A 20,330-nucleotide genomic window follows, 5' to 3' on the forward strand; every position below is an offset into this window, starting at 1 on the left:
CTTTAAAGTTTGGGTTACCCTGGGAACCGCTCTTTCCACAACTACCTCTCCACCCCGCACACAGGAAAACACACTTGCAAAAAAAAAAACCAACAACCCATCATCAAAAGACAGGGAAACTGTCACAGGAAACTACACGTTTAAAGCAGTGAATACATTTACATGAGAAACCTTTCCTGTGTAGGAACACGATTGATAGTGGTTTCAACAAAAGTACAAGGTATATATATTAAAAGAATTCCCTAATGGAGAAAATGGAAGGGATTTTTACTCCACGAACCAGTCGGTTGCACACAATTTCACATACATAGAGGCAGCCTTTATATAAATTCATGCCCTTTTAGCAGAAACCTATACAGCATTCATGTAGCTAATGATGTGTATGATGGTTTGGTTTTTCACTGTCCATCCCTATGGTGGACGAGTTCAGTCCTTTACCTCATTATAAATTAGCCTTTGAATTTTATGAATGCACATCATTTAACCTGTGAATTGTACCCATGGGATCCATAATGTTACCACAGCAGACTCAAATCTTGATTTATTGTTTCGATTTATTTTCTCTATGACTAAGTATCAATCCATTTACTGTCAGAGCAAAAATAACTAAAAAATACGTTTTTGTTTCAATTCAAAGGACACTAGATTTGGTTTGGTTTAAGATTGTCACCTTCATTAAGTAAAAGGACAGTTCACTCAAAAATTATTATTAACTCACAAACCAACATTAGGATCAATCTATCACTGAGGATCATTTAAACATCAAGCAGCTCGTATGCTTGCTGGTAATTGCCATTGCACTGTTTGACGATATCTTCCAGCATAACACGCTCATAGTATGGAAACCTATTCTGGAGTTTCATCAGGGTCCACATATGGCCACAATCTACAAGGGAATAAAAGAACAAAAACAAATGGTTACTGTGCAGTAGTGTAATATCTCCATAGCTGAATCACTGTACGTTAGCATTTCCATGCACAAAATGCGAGCGCGAGGCTGCCAAAAAATTATGTGCAACCACGGTCACTTGTTCCTAGACTTCAGATCCTGAAGTTCTCACACACATCTTTCTAATAATGTGCAGCTACATAATGCAATATTGACCTCCCTGCTGGTTCATTTGGTTCATGAAGCAAGACAGACAGGGTGGGAGAACTCGGCTCCACCGCAGTGCTTCTGCCAGCCTGTTCCGCAAACAACGGCATCTTGATCCCACACTAAACCACACACTAATGGACCAAACTAGCACTATGGCAGACACATGTCCCATACACACAGATCCCAGGAATGCCGGATAGATGGGAAGGCCATCATTGGACATAAAATCCAACAGAAAATAAATTAAATTAGGAAAGTGGTGAAAGGATAGCAGAATCCTCATGGCAATAAGTCAAACTAGAATAAGTGTTCAATCAAGGTATACATTTTATTGGTAAGCTGTATGTATTTCTGGAGACTGGAACCAACAACATTGTTAGCGCAATGCTTTAGAATTTGAGCTACACGAACATAATTGAAGGTGAAGTGGGTATTTTTTTATCATAGTTTTGTGTGGCGCCAAATGTAAGTAATCCGTTCGTAGCTTGATTTATGGGTGGAGTTATTCGGAAAATGGAAGTCATTATTTTAGTGGTTACATTCAGTGATGTTAGTGGAGCAGATATTACCCACTTCACCCTTAAGAATATACAGCTTGAATCTGTTATAGCAACACATTTTAGACACTACAGGCAGTGGTCAATTTTGAGATTTCACTTTCAGAACTTAACTTTCATCAAACTAATGGAGAGATCCAAATGCAATCCAAAATACACATTTGATTATTTATCATTTGCATTAATAGATTGTAATTATTGAAATCTATTGGCTTATTTTGAAATCCTCCGACATTTATCTTTACAAATCCTCATTTTCAACTTCTAATTTTTGACTGGTGTTTAATTTAGGTTTTCCTTTGTGCTTCTGTGTCATTTGCTGGAACACCTCTTCCTTGTTTACGCACATGCGAAGCTAGAGATTACGGTTTATGAAGTTGGAAATATTTACATTTTTCTTACAACCCCCATTCACTGCCAATTTAAAGCTTGGAAGAGAGAGGACATATTTTTATATATAACTTGACTATTGTACCTTGCATGGTCACAAAGCTCTTGGATTTAATCAAAAATATCTTAATTTGTTTTCCGAAGATGATTCCGAGTTTGGAATAACATGAGGGTGAGTAATTAATGACAGAATTTTCATTTTGGGCTAACTTTCCCTTTAATATATCAACAAAATGAAACAATAATGTTGAACCTAGCTTTATCCAATCATAGGGATTTATGTTAAGAAAATATATGCAATAATTGCACACAAAATTATTTAATCTAAAATTTTCATAGAAAACAATTACATTTACTTTACTTTTAAGCCCCTTTCACACTGCACGTCGGACCCGCAATATTTCAGGAACATTGCCGGGTCGCCTTCTGTGTGAAAGCAAACACGTCCCGGAATTGATTACCGAATTGAACCCGGGTCGGGACCTAGTAACATTGGGGGGTTCGAAAAATATGTGCAAACTGTAATGAAGCAGAGATCAGTTAGTTCCTCACTTTCCGCGCTGACGCCGAGATCGTTCGCTTGCTTCAGTGAAAGTATAACGTGCCTAGCATTTTCGACTCGTTCATTGCACGTCACGCGCTGCTGTCACGTGTCGTTACGGGATCTTCAAGGGTTGTGTGTGAAAGCACATGCATATCCGGGTCATCACTGGCAGTGTGAAAGTGCCAAATCTAGTGACCAGGGACCAATTGCAGGAACACTTTACCCCTGTATTTGCCCGGAATGGCAGTGTGAAAGGGGCTTTATTGACCAAAAAGAGAAACTATGATGATATCTTTTAGTTAATGTTTAGCCTACTCTATTCCACTGTAATTTGTAGCCTTTACCATGGAAAGCTTCAAATATATCATCCTTCAGCCTATTAATCATGGTGTTCATGTTCTGAAGCATCATAAGCCAGGGCAGGTCCTATATCTACTGTGAGTAAGCCGAACTGCAGCCAGACGAAAGGTCATTCTGAGACTCTCTTAGTCTGGAGACAAACAACATCTAATGTTTCTGGTAATCAGAGACAGAGGTGCGAGTTTGAGAATCGGAGGACCTGGTTGACCCCAAACCTTAGGTCCTTGCAGTGATTCAGACAGAAGTGATGTTGAACACCCAAACATAATGTGTCATTAAGCATCTGAGAAGGTATGCAGACAGTTTCAGTGTGAATGGCACATTAGTCCCACACCATCACACAGCAGCTCCTCACACACAGATGGAAAAGCTGGCCGTAACAGCCACACCTCTTGGCTTAAAAAAAGGTGAAGATCTCCACATATGGAGCAAGATTCAGGTTGACTCGGACAATAAGTCATTTGCAAATCCCACTAAGGAGGCTAAAGCAATAAGTGTGAATCATACAATTCCATGCCTTTTGGTCAGAATCGAATAAGCAATAGTTTTCCATTCCCGGATAGGAAGTATTTTTCAGTATAAGATTATTATTATTTTTTTAATTTTTAGTTTTAAAATGATCAATCCATCACATCAAAAGAGAAATTTAAACTCTGCCATTACTTACTCACTGTTACGTTGTTCCAATTTTTTCTTTCACTGGAACACAGATGAAGACATCTTAAATCTTCACGCAGTTCTTTTTCATTTAACTCTCATTATAAAAGCACCAAAAACTCTCAACTTAAATTAAATGGTCATATGAGAACCGATTACATCTTTATGATGGTATTGAAGTCAAACCTCTGCCACTGTTAGGAAAATAAAAGTGCAAAAAGGGATACAACAGCTTGTCACTGACGCAGTACCATTTAAGGGGTAACTTTGCACATTCTATACCTCTAAAATGAGCATGTTATACCTTTAAGATGCTACCTTTAAGACATTAACCTTTTTAAAGGTAAATAGGGTAAAAAGGCTTTTAAAGGCCCAACACAAAAGTTTAGCATGAAAATTTGGACAGGTTCATTAAAAAAAAAAAAAAAAAAAATGGAGAAAACACTCTCAGTAGATACTGCTTTTAGGAAAGCTTATTAGCTGACCAGTTTTGTTTATTGCACAGATTATTTTTCAACTGAATCTCGGTGTGAATAGGTCTTAATGAGCCCCAGTGAGCAGACTTAACTAAAACTACTTAAACAAATTGTTACTTGACATTAAATAATAATAACTGCAATAAAATATAAAAACTTAAAACCGTAACTAGTTGCCAACATTTTTCATTGCTTTTTAAATTACAGTACGTTACATTTACTAAAACAACTAAAATTAATAATATATAACAATTAGACGTATTAAAACAATCAAAAAAAAAAACTACACATTATTTCTAGAACGTTAAAATGAAAAATAAAATATAAAAATAAAATGATTCAAAATTTCTATAAAACGACCTCTACTTTTAAAGGTACAGAGTACAGTACACTTGATTTGACAGCTATAAAATCTTTTACATGTTTGCTCTGATTTGATGGTGAATAATGACTTGTGTCTGTTCCTCACACAAAGATTTGGCTTCAGCAGCCTTAAAATGTACAGTAGTACACAAATCATATGGACTGCTTTTATGATGCTTTTTGCACTGACATACCAGACATGCCATATGTACTGTCTTTTATGGAAAAGAGCTGCGTGAAGATTCTCCCTGTGTGTTCTGCAGAAATAATAACAGCGTACGGGTTTACAGCGACAAGAGGGTAAGTAAATACTGACTGATTTTCATTTTTGGATGAAATATTTCTTTAACCCACACTACAGCAGGGCAAGTCTGTAGACTGAATGGCACCTTTCCAAGTAATGACAATGCAGCCAGACTGGATCTGGAAGAGCTAACCGATGTTTTTGTTTCAGCAGTCGCTTCAGACATACTGTTAATGAATCTGCTGTCAGACAGGCATGCCAATAATTCAAGCTTCTCCCAGGCCAAACGAGTTTACTTTACAGCAGGCAATTTGGACCTCAAAACAGTCTAGAGTAAAAACACATCAACCACGCAGCTCGCTGCTAATGAGTTTGTCTTTTAACTGACTCATTGACATTAACCTCTCATAACACTGAAAGTTTGAACATACAGGGGCATCTAAGAGCATCACTAGTCCGGCATGCCAGGACATTTTTATTTAAACAATGTGTTATTCTGTCCGGCACCGGGGGTGTACGATCTGTTTAATATCACACATAAGTAAAGACTTTGAGACATTTCCAGTGGTGCTGTGAAACGAAACAGACCAAAACACACACAGTGCCATGCAGATGCATATAAATCTTGTTGAAGACTCACCATCCTCCTCTTCACAGTCTGTGTGGACCTGTGATGGGTTGGGAACTGTGGACAAGGCTGTATCCTGCAGTTCGTCATCATCATCATCATCCAGCCAGACATTAGTGCTTTCAGGAACCATACCTGAACTACTCGCCTCCAGATGGTCTAGGAAAGCCATGTTCACCCTGAAGAGAGAAATGTGTCATCAGAACATTTCACAACTCGTTCTGAGCAATGAAATACTCCTACTTGAGTAGTACATCGTCTGAGACCAAGCTGAAATCCAAATCTTTCTAATTTAAAAATGTACAACACATTTTATCATTTAAATACATAAAAAATAATGAACTGGGTTCTAATCTTGTGGGGGAAAAAATGCTTTAATAAAAGCTTAAATCTTTTAAATGTGCACTTGCAGTATGCTTAAAATCTTAAAGTATATTTAAAAAATACTAACAGATAATATATATTAATGTAATGAAAGCCCACTTAAGTGTACTAAAAGAAAGTGCATTTCATGACTTTTATGTTTGCTAACACACTTCATAATTTTTCAAATAATTGACGTCATTATGTTTTAATAATCCTTTGTCATGTTTTAAAGAAGTACACTTATTTTGATGTGTCGACGAACATACTAATCATGTCAAATAATTATTATTTTAACTGTAGTGTGTTATTCAATAGTTAATATATTTAAAATGTAATTTATTACAAATATACAGTTACAAATATGAATACATTCAACAGAAATTACACGCAAGTATATTTAGAAGTAACAAGAAGTAATAATGAAATTCTATATAAATATGTAAGTCCTACTTAGGTGGTAAGAAAATGCTTAAACATTCATTGCATACATTTAAGTTATAATATATTATTAACATGCAATTAAGTGTCTAAAACATTCCATTCATAATTACACCAAGTATTCTATTAGAGTATGCTATTTCTCTAAAAAGGACTTTTTAACTCAAGTGTACTTCTTTTTCACAAGAGTCTATACAAGTTCAAAATGTGCCATGAAACCTGTATGACTTTCTTTCTTCCATGGGACACAAAAGTAGTTATTTACAGAATGTCCAAGGTGCTCTTTTCCAGCTGAAGGCCAGACAGATTGTGCAGCTTAGACATTCTTCAAAATATCCCCTTTGGTGTGGAGTTACCACAGTCGAAGTGAAGTCATTAGAACAACCCAAATGCTAAAGCAGTCTGAAATTCATGCTATTTTTCCAATTGAACTTTTCATTCAAATTGCAATGTTGACAATATAATTTGTAATGAAAAAATGGCATCAAATTAGAAAAATGCATAATATAAGCATTTTTACTAGTGGCCTCAGACTCCTTTATTAATTCTGACAGTCATGGTTTTTTTAGCGGTCTGTCATGATTAGGCGCCCATACCGCTGATGGTCAGCTTCAGTCCGTCTCTTCCTGTCCTCCTCCTGTTGTTTTTGTTTTTCCTCCAAAACTTCTGCCTGGAAATAGTAAGTTAATGAAAATTTCAACTCCAACAGAAATGTCTCCTCTACTTATGTAAAGGGATTCAAGCCCTGTGGATATAACAATATAATTGCAAATTTGCATGAATAAACAACAATATCAACATGATAGGCCAGGCTGACCTTTTGTGCTCGATGCATATCAGTGAATTAAGTCCACGTCTGACCAACATTGAGGCATTCAAAGCCACAGAAATACCACTATACAGCCAGCTGGAAAACACCTACACTACTCAGTCCATGACTACCACCTATATCCTAGAACTTGCTAATCAATAGCACATGCTAGGCAGAGTTAGTTATTTTTCTTGGCAAAGCCCAGACGTTTTGCTGTGGTGTTCCTGTGAACCAAAAGTGGAGGTGATGTTTGTGAGTTCAGAACATCTGTTTTGCTTCCTTTGTTCTTTACCTTTCTCCTCTGCTCCTCTTTCTTCTTAAGCAGGTCAGCGTTCTCCTCCTCTCTTCTGGCTTCCCTGTACTCATGATTTTTAGTCTGTGAAGAAATAGTGGCCACACAATGAAATCTAGGAATGTGTTTTTTTTTTTATATATATATTCTGGGTTTCCTGAATTTCAATTTTCAAAGACATGATCACACATTTCTTAAGGTGCGTTAACATTTGCCATTGCTCTGCAAAATTTTGTATGCGAAATCGAGTTATTCTAATAGGAATCTGCACAATTGAGTTTCACGTACACAAGTTTTGCCCATTTTCATGTTGGTCACATGAATTTACCACATTGAGCAACAAAAACCTGCTTGGTTTGGAAGGGGTGCTTCTTACATCCCTACACTATTGAAACAAATTTAACTAATATGGCCTCACCTTTATTTGCTGTTCACATAGGATGCATTTTTGTATAAAAAAATGAGTGCTTGCATCTCAGGGTGCATTTTTAAAAGTTCTATCTATTTTGAACTTGACAATGTCTAAAAAATACAATGCCCATGGTGGAAGACACTCAAATACCTTGAAGCAATGGCCAAATATGTCCACTGTATGTGTGTGGACCGCTTACTCTCTGATTACTGGTCATCTTATGCATACTGCACACAAAAATGGCAAGTGCTGACATAAAGTGCCAGTTCTAATTTGACTGGTCGGCTTTATGCAGCTTCTAAGAGCAAGGACACCAGATTAAAACAAGGAGTTTTAAAATTGAAGAACCAGTCAATGGCTTTGTTATTATCAATTAAGCTATCAACATCCAGAAGTAATCAGTATTTAAAGTTGCAGTCTGTAACTTTTGGTGCTCTAGCGGTTAATAAACAGAACTGCGTGTGTCTTGTGGAAGAACATTGTAACCGGAACTACTTCTTTCTGTTTATGTCTATGACGAATCATGCAGGTACTGGGCTACTCCCAGTGGTTCCACCAATACAAGTCTGAAATAGTCCGAACATAACTTGTTATAGGTGTAATGAAGTGATTCAGGATAAGCCAAAAACACGGAGTGAAAAAGGATTTATGATGCACTCGCTTATTATACAAATTTAGTAAATTCTGAACACAAAAAGTTTTACGATAAAATTTATCAGGGATGTGATTATTCCATCTTAATATGGTCTTCCTTTTTTGTGACCTATGATTTGACCTACTTGAACTGTGAAATATGAGAGGAAATTACTGCAATTTCAAATACATTTTAAATACATTTATTTTATTAATTAATGCACCAAATATGAGTAAAAAACAACAAACTGATACTTGCCAATAAGACGATAATTGGCTGCTTAACACATGAGCAGCTCATGACCTGCTGTTTTCAGTGGCTCAGAGCAAAATGGTTCACAGTAAATGGTGCTGTTTTTACAAGTTTAGTGAGCCTGAATTGTTTTTAATGTGCATTTTATAACACAAGCAACGATCACCTTTCCAAAGTTGTAATTTTAATCATTTATATGATTTATATAATATGTATTTATGTCTCCTTGCAGTTGTCCACTAAAAAAAAATTTGTATTGTTCATTATTAATACAATATAATAGAAATAAACTTTTTATTGATTTGTTTAATTTAAAAAAATAGGGTGTGCTTTAAAGATGCAATTTCTCCTAGAGGGTTTTCTAATGGTGTGTGCACTCCAAAAGCTAATTTAATTACATACAAAGTACTAAATGTAAAGACACAAATTTGCACTGGCCGATGTGAATGACGTGCATTGCCCAGCGAGATTACTGCGAATGTGCTTTTTACACCTCAATCGCATCTTCCGTAGAAAATGTACAACTCAAACTTAAAATTTACATGACGCGTTGTTATTGTTAAACACTAAAAAAACACTTTTGTTTTTGCCCCCATTTTTCATGAGCTGAACTCAAAGATCAAAGACTTTTCCTTTGTATACAAAAGGCCTATTTCGCAAGTTTTGAGGGAGCATGTAACTGGCATGCTGACTGCAGGAATTAGATCTTTGAGTTCACCTCATGAAAAATGGGGGCAAAGCCAAAAGTGTTGCGTTTATAATTTTGTTCAGTGTAGCTTATTGACATATTTTAGTGGTTAGAATTAGTAGCTTATGTTTTGGGCTAAATTAAGCAGGTAGGCTACGCAAGTCTTTAGATTCACCCTCGGCTTGTGACAGCTGAAGTGGATCTTGTGAAATGTGTGATCGCATTGCCGATTACTCTTAAAAACTTAAAGATGGAGTAGGCTATGAAAGAAAAATATCCAAACTTTTTCAAACTACTGCAGTTTGCATTCATGCTGCCCACTGGCTCGGCTACATCAGAAAGTTTCTCAGTTATGAGGAGAATCTGGCTCCAATCTTCAGTGGCACAGGACAAATTCTCAGATCTTTCTTTACTGCACATAGAGAATGATTTGACTGAAAAACTATCAGAAGGGAAGAGATCTACTGTTGTGCCTGTAGATGTACGGCTGTGTATGGACTCTGTGTACCATGAGTGCTCAGACTGACCTGAGATTTGTCCCAACATTTCAGCAGTTATTATTCAAATCGTGCCTATGAGTAGGCTAAGCACTTTCTTGAGATCGGGTTAGCCTACAACATTTAATTTGCAATAAAGTAATTTTTAAAGCTGTTTGTAAAGCATTTGCTGCATGGATAGAAAAAAAAAAATAGGCTAATAAATAATTCACATATCAGGCAAAATGTATTCGGAACAGATCAACATAAAAATCAGCAAATAAGCAGCTATACAATTAGGCTATAGGACAAAGTTTTACATGCCACTATAAGCTGTGTTTTAATTTTTAATTGTACATGTTTTTAAAATCATAATCAAGCCAGTTTTAGGCTTTTTCTTATTTTTATATTTAAGACATCCATCAATTATGGTGATGAAAAAAGAAATGACTCTCCATCTCCTCATTGCCTTTAGAGAGAAATGCATGGATTACATAATGAAATTATGAAATTCTATTTTTGATTTGACTTAATTTTAAAGTAGTAATTTATAATGTAAAGCTTTCTTTAGATATACAGTACAGACCAAAAGTTTGGACACACCTTCTCATTCAAAGAGTTTTCTTTATTTTCATGACTATGAAAATTGTAGATTCACACTGAAGGCATCAAGGGCTATTTGAGCAAGAAGGAGAGTGATGGGGTGCTGCGCCAGATGACCTGGCCTCCACAGTCACCGGACCTGAACCCAATCGAGATGGTTTAGGGGTGAGCTGGACCGCAGACAGAAGGCAAAAGGGCCAACAAGTGCTAAGCATCTCTCGGGGAACTCCTTCAAGACTGTTGGAAGACCATTTCAGGTGAATACCTCCTGAAGCTCATCAAGAGAAAGCCAAGAGTGTGCAAAGCAGTAATCAGAGCAAAAGGTGGCTACTTTGAAGAACCTACAATATGACATATTTTCAGTTGTTTCACACTTTTTTGTTATGTATATAATTCCACATGTGTTAATTCATAGTTTTGATGTCTTAAGTGTAAATCTACAATTCGATGAGTTTAGATTCATAATTCTGAAGTGCTCCTGTTCAAGACCGAGAAGGTAGAAAGCGTTTATTTTCTTTATTTTATAAAAGCACAACATTTTGTTGGTATTGTGAGTGCACAAAAATAAAACTTATCCCTTTATAGTTTAGAATGATGTATTACTCCTACCTTTATGAGCAAAAATAACAGCGTATTTCAAGTTGTTTCCACTGTAATGCAAGTGATTGTGCTGGTGCTAGTACTGCAGATTACACTCTCCACACAAATGATTGGCTTTGTGTCTTTATGTTAATGTGTCTTTAGGCAAATCGTGATAATTTGAGAAGGCTTAATTGATCCAACATAGGCTATAGGCCTATATGACCAATTCACTATACCGCTGGCCGCTTGGTCCTTACTTAAAAAAATCATTTGGCTCGTCTGCCAGTGGCTGCAAACCCCCCCAAGCATAAAAGTGAAACTCCGCCTGTGGGGTGAGCCCATTGCATATTTCAGCGCAAAACTGGGTGTCAGCTGTGATGTTTCTCTGAAATTCTCATGGCCCTGTTCAAAATGACTCTGTAAGGAGGGGCAAGCAGAGAGCCTGGAAGCTGAAGAGATCCTTTGTGTGTTTGGTCAGACGGCCCGGGGACAGCAGATAGGGGCTGCTCTGTTTGAAATGGCCAGAGAGTAAGGGGAATAGGTGGGACGACCTGGGCCTGGCATCCTGGGAAGCCAATACAAAGGATCTTTTGCACAAACAGAGGATATGGAGGAGATTAATCTGTCTTGTGGAAGCATCACTGAAAGCATAACAATTCTCAGTGGCCACAAAACCACATCAAGAACTCGTCTTTCCACAAACACTTTGATCGGCGGGCCTAAGACATTTAGGTTGGAGCGTTTCATTACTTAGCCTGGAAGTTTTCCAGCCACTTAAGTCAATACAGCAAGAGAAATCACAATCTAAGGGCCTCCTCTCCCAGTAAGTCGAGAGAGCCAATGCTCTCTGCTCAAAATGCTGTTGCATGTGTTGTGTACCATGGCCCTACAGTCCTAATGCACGATCTGTCTATTAGAGGGATTTTCCCCATTAGTCATCCAGAGGGAAGTCCTCAAAAGTTTCAAACCGGGAACAATTGCAGACTAGTTTTGAAAGCCGCACAACAAAACATTCTTTGCTTGACACGAGATGATGCCGATTTTTAACAGTGCTGTCAGATGCCATTTTTAGTGGTTTGTACAGTATAAGAAGGCAGCCCTCAAACCTCTCATGGTCAGCCCAGCCCTCAATCCCCACCAGTCATGGTCAAAAATTAACCAGGGCTCGGGGCAAATTGCCACTAAATGTGCAGCAGACTCCTCTATTTGATCTGTTACCTAACATTTCTGTAATCAGTATTGTCACTACAGGACAATCAATGTGTTGTGAATGTGTACTATATGACATGCTCTGTGATGAAAAATAGCTTTATAAACAATGAACGTGAAGAAAACATACCTAAAAAATGGAGTAAGAATATACTGAATGAATATAAAATTAATATATTATATATTAACATATTGACAGGTGGAGCTGGGGAGGAAGTGGGAAGTGCGAATAGACTACATGTAGCATGCTGCAGATGACAAATATATATATATATATATAGAGAGAGAGAGAGAGAGAGAGAGAGAGAGAGAGAGAAAGAGAGAGAAAGAGAGAGAGAGAGAGAGAGAGAGAGAGAGAGAGAGAGAGAGAGAGAGAGAGAGATGTATTAAGGGAACCTCAGTGCTTGACCAAAGTGCTAGCTACGATGTTACAAAAGAATTCTGTTTTGAATAAATACTGCCCTTTTGAACTCTCGGTTCAAAGAATAATAATAATAAATAAAAAAAACGTATATGGTTTCCACAAAAATAGAACCAGCACAAATGTTTTCAACTTTTGAAAATAGTAAAATAAAATTCTTACACAAATCATAATAGAATGATTTCTGATAGATCATTTGACACTGAAGACTGGAGTAATGGGGATGCTGAAAATTCGGCTTTGCATCACATTGCAATTTAAAATATACTAACATATTAACAAAAGCAGCCTTTGTAAGCATATAAAACTTATTTCAAAATAATTGGAAGTCTTGTGTTATGTTGTCCTGGCTGTCTTCAATATATTTTGCTAATTTGCATTTGCATAGTTTTGACTTTTTGCCATAACTTTTCCCATTTTACAATAAGGGGTTAAACATTACCCCATAATGAAAGGAATTTCTGCTGCCTCCAGCATAGTGGAGATCTTAATACTTTTGATGATTCTTCAAGCAGAACTTTAAAGAAAGGTTTGGCTATAAATAAATCAAATAAAAATGCAGGCACTGCATGATCTATATCTCAGTGTTTGGTGACCACAAGAGCATTCTGAAGCATACCGAACTTGCTCAGAATTCAAGTGAAATCAAGTGGCTTAGCTGTAATTAACACCTCTAAACACTTCCTGTCAGATTGCTTCCAGTATGTCACAGGCTCAGCCTCTGGCTTCATTCCAGGTACTTTCACTCAAACCATACAGGTTATTCCACACCAGTCTCTCAACAGACCCCTCTCTGCCTTTTGTGAGGCTTGCTCGCTGTGAACTCTGGGAAGTCCCCTGAACTCTGCTTTCCCAACCATACAGAAGCAAGACTTGCGTCTTTGCGCTGGCTGACCGTGAAACGGAAGGCTGCGTGTTTACAACTGAGGAAGCTTTATGATGGACTCAGTCAGCGAACTCTGGTGTGAGGCTAATGAGGAGATAATTGAAGGGGACTGAGTGCAGCAGCAGGCCGACTCTTTGCTGCAGTCCAGTGTGCCATGTCAAGGAAATCTCCCAAGTGCGCACTGTTTGCTTTGAAAACATGTTTTAAAGACAGATCAATTGGTGTGAATTATTCCAGGGCCTTGGGCTGCAACCTCAGTGCCACAGCTATGCACAATATGCACAAGAGGCTTGAACTAAGGCCTATAGAGCACGCAGTGCATTTTTGGCCTCTGTCTTACCCAGGATGATGCTGGCATGGAATTGCTTGCTGCCATAGAAACGCTACTGCTTGACCTCTCAATTCTTTGAAGAAACTCCTCTGTTTTCCTGCAGGAGGAAGGGACATAATTGTGATTACAGGGATAGCTCATCCAAAAAAATGAAAGTTCTGTCGTCATTTACTCATCCTCATGTCGTTCCAAACCCATATGATTTTGTTTCTCCCAGAAAAAAAAAAAAGGTACTGTGTTCTGAACTGTGTAAGTCATTTGAGGATGTTGCTTTTTTACCGACTGTCTTGAATGCTCTCTAATCTCATTCATCTATTAAAAACAATAACATTCATTTAAAAAAAAGTAATATAGGCATCAGTATCAGTACTGGTTATACTGGCTTTCAATCGTAGATTTAATTAAAGAAATATTGACATTTACAGCAGTGATGTTTCCACATTCATTTGAATATTCAATGTGAACATATTATATAACATTTTAATGTTAAGTGTAATTAATCATGATTAAACTTGTGTGATTAAGTAGTTAATTTGTGTAATAATATATAAATATATATCTTACAGATAATTAAATATTAATTGATTTTAATATATATTTAATACATATTAATATAATATATTTATAACTGTAAAATTATATATATATGTGTGTGTGTGTGTGTGTGTGTCTATATATATATATATATATTAGTGCTGTCAAATGATTAATCACAATTAATCACATCCAAATAAAAGCTTTTGTTTACATAATATATACTATGTGTGTGTGTACTGTGTATATTCATTATGTCTATATAAATACACATCCATGCATATATATTTAAAGCTGCAGTCCATAACTTGTTTTGGTAAAAAAATGATCAGAAATCAATATTTGAGCTACATAAGTACATAACCAGCCAGTGTTCAAAACTATTGCCTTACTTTAGCATGATTTACAACGTTAAGCTTATAATAATGTTTTCTAATTTGAGTGGTGAGGGCAGGTTTTCACAGGAAATTTGAGCATGCTGCCACGTCATTACGTCACGTCTGTAAACATAAAGAAGTTGTCCAGGTGTTCTGTCGATTTGTGCTACCCCGTCAGATTTTGCTACCTCCCATTAAAACAATGGGTAGTACAATTCGACAATGAAAAATGCCACAAGCCTAAACCTACCCTTATGGTACTGCAAATACAGTAATTGTGTGTTATATTTGCGGTTGCAGCTAGAAGGATACAGCTACAGGAGACTAGCAATAAATATTTTTTTCTACCTGTTAGATCATTTTATTAAAGTCTACATCTAACCCAACCCTAAACCTACCCTTACAGTAATGCAGATACATTAAATATTGTTGTTTAGCATGAGAAAAAGGACGGAATACTGACATGCGCAGTAAACCCTGGTAGGAAAATCTGACATGTAGGATAAAATGTCAGGACACCAGCTCCTCGGCTATCGCATGTGAGGATCCTGCAGGTGGAGGATCGTTTATAGCCTTTTCTCACAGCAGCTGGAAAAATTAAATGTATCATTTTGATGGCGGATTGTAATCCAGAAAGGACTATGTGTTTATGAGCCTGGGATTACACAAGATTTGTATTTTAAAGACAACCAGTTCAAAGGAAGCATAATTAGCTTTTTGAGTAAAAATTTTTTTTCTTAATATGAAATTCGAATGGTATGACAATTAGAAATTAGACTTCTTAGTATTTAACATAAGAAAAAAAATGTATACAGGTTAAGAATGACATAAAGGTGAGTAAATGATGACAACATTTTTATTTTTGGGTGAACTACCCCTTTAAAAGTTAAGCCAAAGGGAGTTATTTTAAAGAAGAAAAACTTTAGAAAATATAGAATATGGTGCAGAATTTGTATGGACTACAATTATTATGCTTTTTTTAACAATTATTTATGTATTCATTCATTCATTCAAATTGGAGCTTAATAGCCTCTGATCACCCATTTGTTTTAACTGTATTATAAAGAGCAGCATCAGATTTCTTCTTTTGTATTCGACTTCGGTGGAAATAAAGCTAGGTTTGTGATGAAACAATGGTAAATAATGAAAGAAGCTTCATTGCCTGCAGCGTCTTGTAGGATTCCTTGCAATGTTTTTGAATTATCTCTTGACAGGCTCTTAACAAAAGGCATATTTTTCATTGAACTCGGGGCAAGGGTAAACTTGAATGCACATGTTCATCCTTGGCCCAAGTTCAATGAAAAATATGCCTTTTGTTTAGAGCCAGTCAAGAAATAATTACAGGTCTATGGACAATGGGCTGTAGTGCAGCTTAACATCCTATTTCCTCCTTTAAACAAAGTACACTTTAAATCTGGCAAGGTGTAGAAAGGTGTGTGTTGACGTACATTTGTTTGTCGTCTTGGTACAGCTTCTGTCTCTGTTCGTCACCTTGCTTTTTACTCATCTCTAGTTTTCTGGCCTGCAATGCATTAGACATGATATGTGCACTTTAGATGTTAAAATACTTAATTCTCCTTCAGCTTAATCTGCAAATGAACTACAGTATAATAATGTTTATTATAAATTTACAGAGGACAAGTCATAGCTAGTAGGTAATTAATAGTGTGAACTGATCCTAGATATATATATATATATATATATATATATATATATATATATATATATATATATATATATATATATATATATATATATATGCATAAAAATACAAAAATACACTGTGGTCCATCTGAGACCAGACCACTAGTGAAAATGTAGCATTTTTCTAATTAAATGCCACATTTTTCATTACAAATAGTTTGATTACTGAACATTAATTAGTGCAAAATCTTTACATTTTAATTATTTAAATATGATTGTTGCTGAAATGTAAGAAATAACATTTATATGTAATTGAACCACATATTTTCATAGTGTTGTCATTCTTTTGTCATTCCCAGATTGCACTTTGTTAGATGCTGACTGCATTTCGGTGGCCCTGTATTTGTACTTTCCACAGTGTCAATAAAGTTCAATCTAATTTAATTAAAAACATTTTCTTTCATTTTATTTATTTCCAGTATTCCAGATTTCCAAGCTTATCTGCTTAAGGTCCCTAAAGTAAACCATTATTACACTACGAGAAGGGCCAAACAGTGACCGGAGCATGTTTTAGCAAATGAACTGTGGCTGCTGAAATAATTAGACTCATCAATCACGCAAAGCTCATGCGGCAGCAGCACTGAAGGCTGAAGTCTATTATAGTATTTAATTGCAAAGAACATAACTTGCAAGTTGCCTGCAGTGACATCTGGAGTTATAAAGTCTGAATTACAAAGGCATCATAAAAAAGCACTGAATCCAAACACAGGCCAGATGACCATATGACGATTTGCAGATGCATGAGAGTAACACAATGCCCTGCGGAAACGCTGTAAAAAAAAAATCAGATGTAAAAATCTCTTGAGCTGTACCTTCTCTCGCTGTAAGGCCTTCATCCTCTCATTCTTCTGCTCCTCTGCCTGTCTCTTATTTTGATCCATTTCCTCTTTTTGAAGCTGTAGAGATATTTAAATGTACTGTAATGCAACACACCACACGTTTTTGGGAAAGGAACCAGACATTTTAAGCAGTAACCTTTTTTCTCAGCTTTGACCGGCGTAAATCCTCCTGCTGTCTTTGTCTGACTTCTGCCAGTGATTCTGCACCACCTGTGAGAGTGAATACATTAGCAGCTTTAGATGTTCCTTTCCTTTGCTTTGTGTCTTTTTTTTTTTCAGATCAGGACTTCCATATATTTCATCTCCATATTACCTAGTTTCTCTGGGGCCAGTTGAATGGGACCAGGGCGGTTCTCCTCTTTCAGTCTCCTCAGTTTCTCCTCTCCTTCCTGTGCAGCTGCAGAGAGAGAAATGCATTTTATTTCAAAACACAGATAGGTTTTGTGACAATGGCTGAAGATCAGGGCTGGCAAAATAGAAGTTTGCAAAGGGCATGCTACTAAATGACTAATTACTACACAATTTTTAAGAGAGACATTAATGAAAGGCTGGAATACACTACACAAATTTTGCCATTTCAGGAGGTACAATTAATTTTCAATTCAATTCATTCAAACAAAATAAACTTTTATCCATTAACTAACACTTTTCATTGCAAAAAAACAAATAAAAGTTCATTATAGTAAAACGTTTGTTTTTTTAGTTTTAAATGTTCTTTACACTCTACGAAAAACATGTTTTTTTTTTTATTGTTAATGTTTTATGTTCTTCTGTTGTATCACTGCAACCCCTCCTTCTGGTACCTTCTTTTAAAAGACTGTGTATGATGGGAACAGACCATGATTTTTTTTTAGCTTTAAACAAATGTTTGATATTTGATATTTTAAGCTAATTTCAGTCATTTAGTGATGCTACAATAAGTTTTTTTTTCTTTCTGTAACTATTTAAATAGATAGCAAGTGTATGATGGCTAGTGTTTTTAAATGTATTTGTTCAGATTTTAAATATAATGTGGTGTATTCCAGCCTTTAGATAATAATGAACTACATTATAAAAACAACAAGAGAAATCTGTCTTCTCTTGAAGATAAACATGCTGAAACTGCACCTGATGGTAGCAATTAGACACACATCTGGATCACATGAAGATGGAAAATACAACAACAGTCATGTTATGACTTACTCCTCTGCAGTTCGCTCCGTCTTGATTCATTTGGTGGTATCTTGGTGTATCCATCCGCACTGTGGGCAAATGGCATGCATTAAGGTACATTTGTTTTCAAGTTCAGATTCCATCCATGTTGTGAACTTATCAGCCTCATATGTCAGCAATGTCTCAATGTGGTGTGGCACAAGTCATCTTTTCTTACGTAAAGTCAGAATTTTTCACAAACAACTCTGGGGAACTTCCCCTCCAGCCCCATCATATTTGATGGTGACACAACACACACACCCCAAATAATGCAGCTGTCAAAATCCATTCCAAAACACATCTGTATCATAGCTGATCCCCTGACATCACAAATAACCCCAAATGTGCTGCCTGACGACACATCAAACAATGAGTCATGTGGTATAAATCAAAATGATTAAAATTAGGCGCGATGAAACTGAACACAAATATAGAGAGTACAGGCAGCAGTTCCATACTTTACAGTAAATAATACATTAGGCCTAATCTAATAAACAAACCAATGACATGGTCACAAGTAACTGGAATTCCCCTTACAAAAATTCACCATGCAACCAACTTCCTGCAGAAATATCATAAATATACAGTTATTGTATGGTCAGCAAAGAACAGAGAAGTTAAAATGACAAAAAGCTCCTCACATCATTAAAAATATGACATATTGATTAACTATTTTTTAATAAAGAACTATTTTATTTGAACTAATTATGGCGGCAAAGTCTGATTATTTGTCAATTTTATTTACACAGTAGTTAATGATGTTTGTTCATTAACATTTTGTCATGTGATAGCAGCTTATTCCTTTACTAAAAATAGTTAGTTAATACATGAAATAGGTCTATGATATTTAACAACGTAGGCTACTAAATGAAAATAAAAGGCAAACATTTGGATATAATTTAAGAAATGATAGATGTAGCCTACTTAATAAAATGTATAGGCTATAAAAAGTTGGCATTTTATTTACTCAAAAAACCTGCCTGTTTTTATTTTATATTGAAAACCTCGTATTTGTACTGTCCACCAGAGGATTGTAGCGTTTGTTTTGTTTTTGAATGATATTTTACTAGCCTGTTTATTTACATGTAGCCTATGTGTTTTAATGTTGACATTTACTATCTCTTATGATTCGAAAATAGATAAATATGGAAATGAATAAATATAGGGGGAAAAATCCATGAATATGGAAAAAAAAAAAAAGCGCGTGGAATCCAAGACAACTGCCCCTCCTCACAATACTGTAATTCTGGACTCAGTTGCCAAATATTAGTATCTGAGTTTCACTTCTTCATAATGTTTTTACAGAAACGAAAGTGAAACTAAAGTAGCTTCCGGTTTATATAGAAATATCTATCAATAAATGTAGATTTAATCTCCAAAATGACCGATCGTTAGCTCAGACACATCGAAATAATGATAACGTTAGATATTAAAACGTAAAAAAAAATAACGAAAAATTGTTTATGTATTTTAATGGGTTTTTTTTAATCATATATATTATTTTATAAATATGTTATTACTAGTATATCAAGCGTTAACACCTAGTATGAGAGTGAAATTCATGATATTTTTCAGTTGTAGCCTACTGTACTCACTGTGTTGGCTGATTCTGAGGGTTTGAAGTAACGTTACTAACGTTAGGTGAGTTATTCTCACAATAATTTTCATTCCTTTGCTCGTTGTTCGTCATATTGCTGTTTTGGTTTATTTCATTTCCTCTATATGCCCGGCTCCCTCTGGGATTACGCTGTAGATGTGTAGATCGATTCATGTCTGTTTATTATTGTGTCGTGCGTGTTTCCTGTAGCTACTTTACGTAGGCTACACCTGAACAGCTGATCACTGGCATTGACAGAGAGTTGTATGGCATAGTCGGTCTGTGTGGTATTGCCCGCTTAACACCAGTATTCATATGAAACATAGTGCTTAAAAGCTTTTTAAACACACGGTAATTCTTGGCAGTTAC

The 20,330-nt window shown here is 36.1% G+C and overlaps 1 protein-coding gene across 1 annotated transcript; it reads right to left on the minus strand.

Annotated features, from left to right (window-relative positions):
* Positions 1-536: 536 nt before the first annotated feature.
* Positions 537-20,208, minus strand: LOC127965033 (epithelial-stromal interaction protein 1-like). Its single transcript, XM_052565571.1, has 11 exons — positions 19,960-20,208; positions 18,356-18,414; positions 17,487-17,570; positions 17,310-17,383; positions 17,147-17,230; positions 16,079-16,152; positions 13,729-13,816; positions 7,226-7,309; positions 6,719-6,792; positions 5,331-5,497; positions 537-886 (listed from the first exon to the last, which is right to left on the minus strand). The coding sequence occupies exons 1-11, from the start codon at positions 20,133-20,135 to the stop codon at positions 756-758; spliced, it is 1,095 nt and encodes a 364-aa protein (XP_052421531.1). The 5' UTR covers positions 20,136-20,208; the 3' UTR covers positions 537-755.
* Between the last annotated feature and the right edge of the window lie 122 nt (positions 20,209-20,330).

This window comes from Carassius gibelio, chromosome B9 (assembly GCF_023724105.1).
Source record: "Carassius gibelio isolate Cgi1373 ecotype wild population from Czech Republic chromosome B9, carGib1.2-hapl.c, whole genome shotgun sequence".
NCBI lineage: Eukaryota > Metazoa > Chordata > Actinopteri > Cypriniformes > Cyprinidae > Carassius > Carassius gibelio.

What these genes read in the sequence shown, in the direction of transcription:
- LOC127965033 (XM_052565571.1), bottom strand. Translation starts at nt 20,135, where the DNA reads ATGAATCGATCTACACATCTACAGCGTAATCCCAGAGGGAGCCGGGCA. An exon ending in AGGCCTTACAGCGAGAGAAG is followed by an intron (nt 16,153 to 17,146) that starts GTACAGCTCAAG and finishes AATGCATTGCAG; the next exon opens with GCCAGAAAACTAGAGATGAG. An exon ending in AAGAGGAGCAGAGGAGAAAG is followed by an intron (nt 6,793 to 7,225) that starts GTAAAGAACAAA and finishes TACTATTTCCAG; the next exon opens with GCAGAAGTTTTGGAGGAAAA.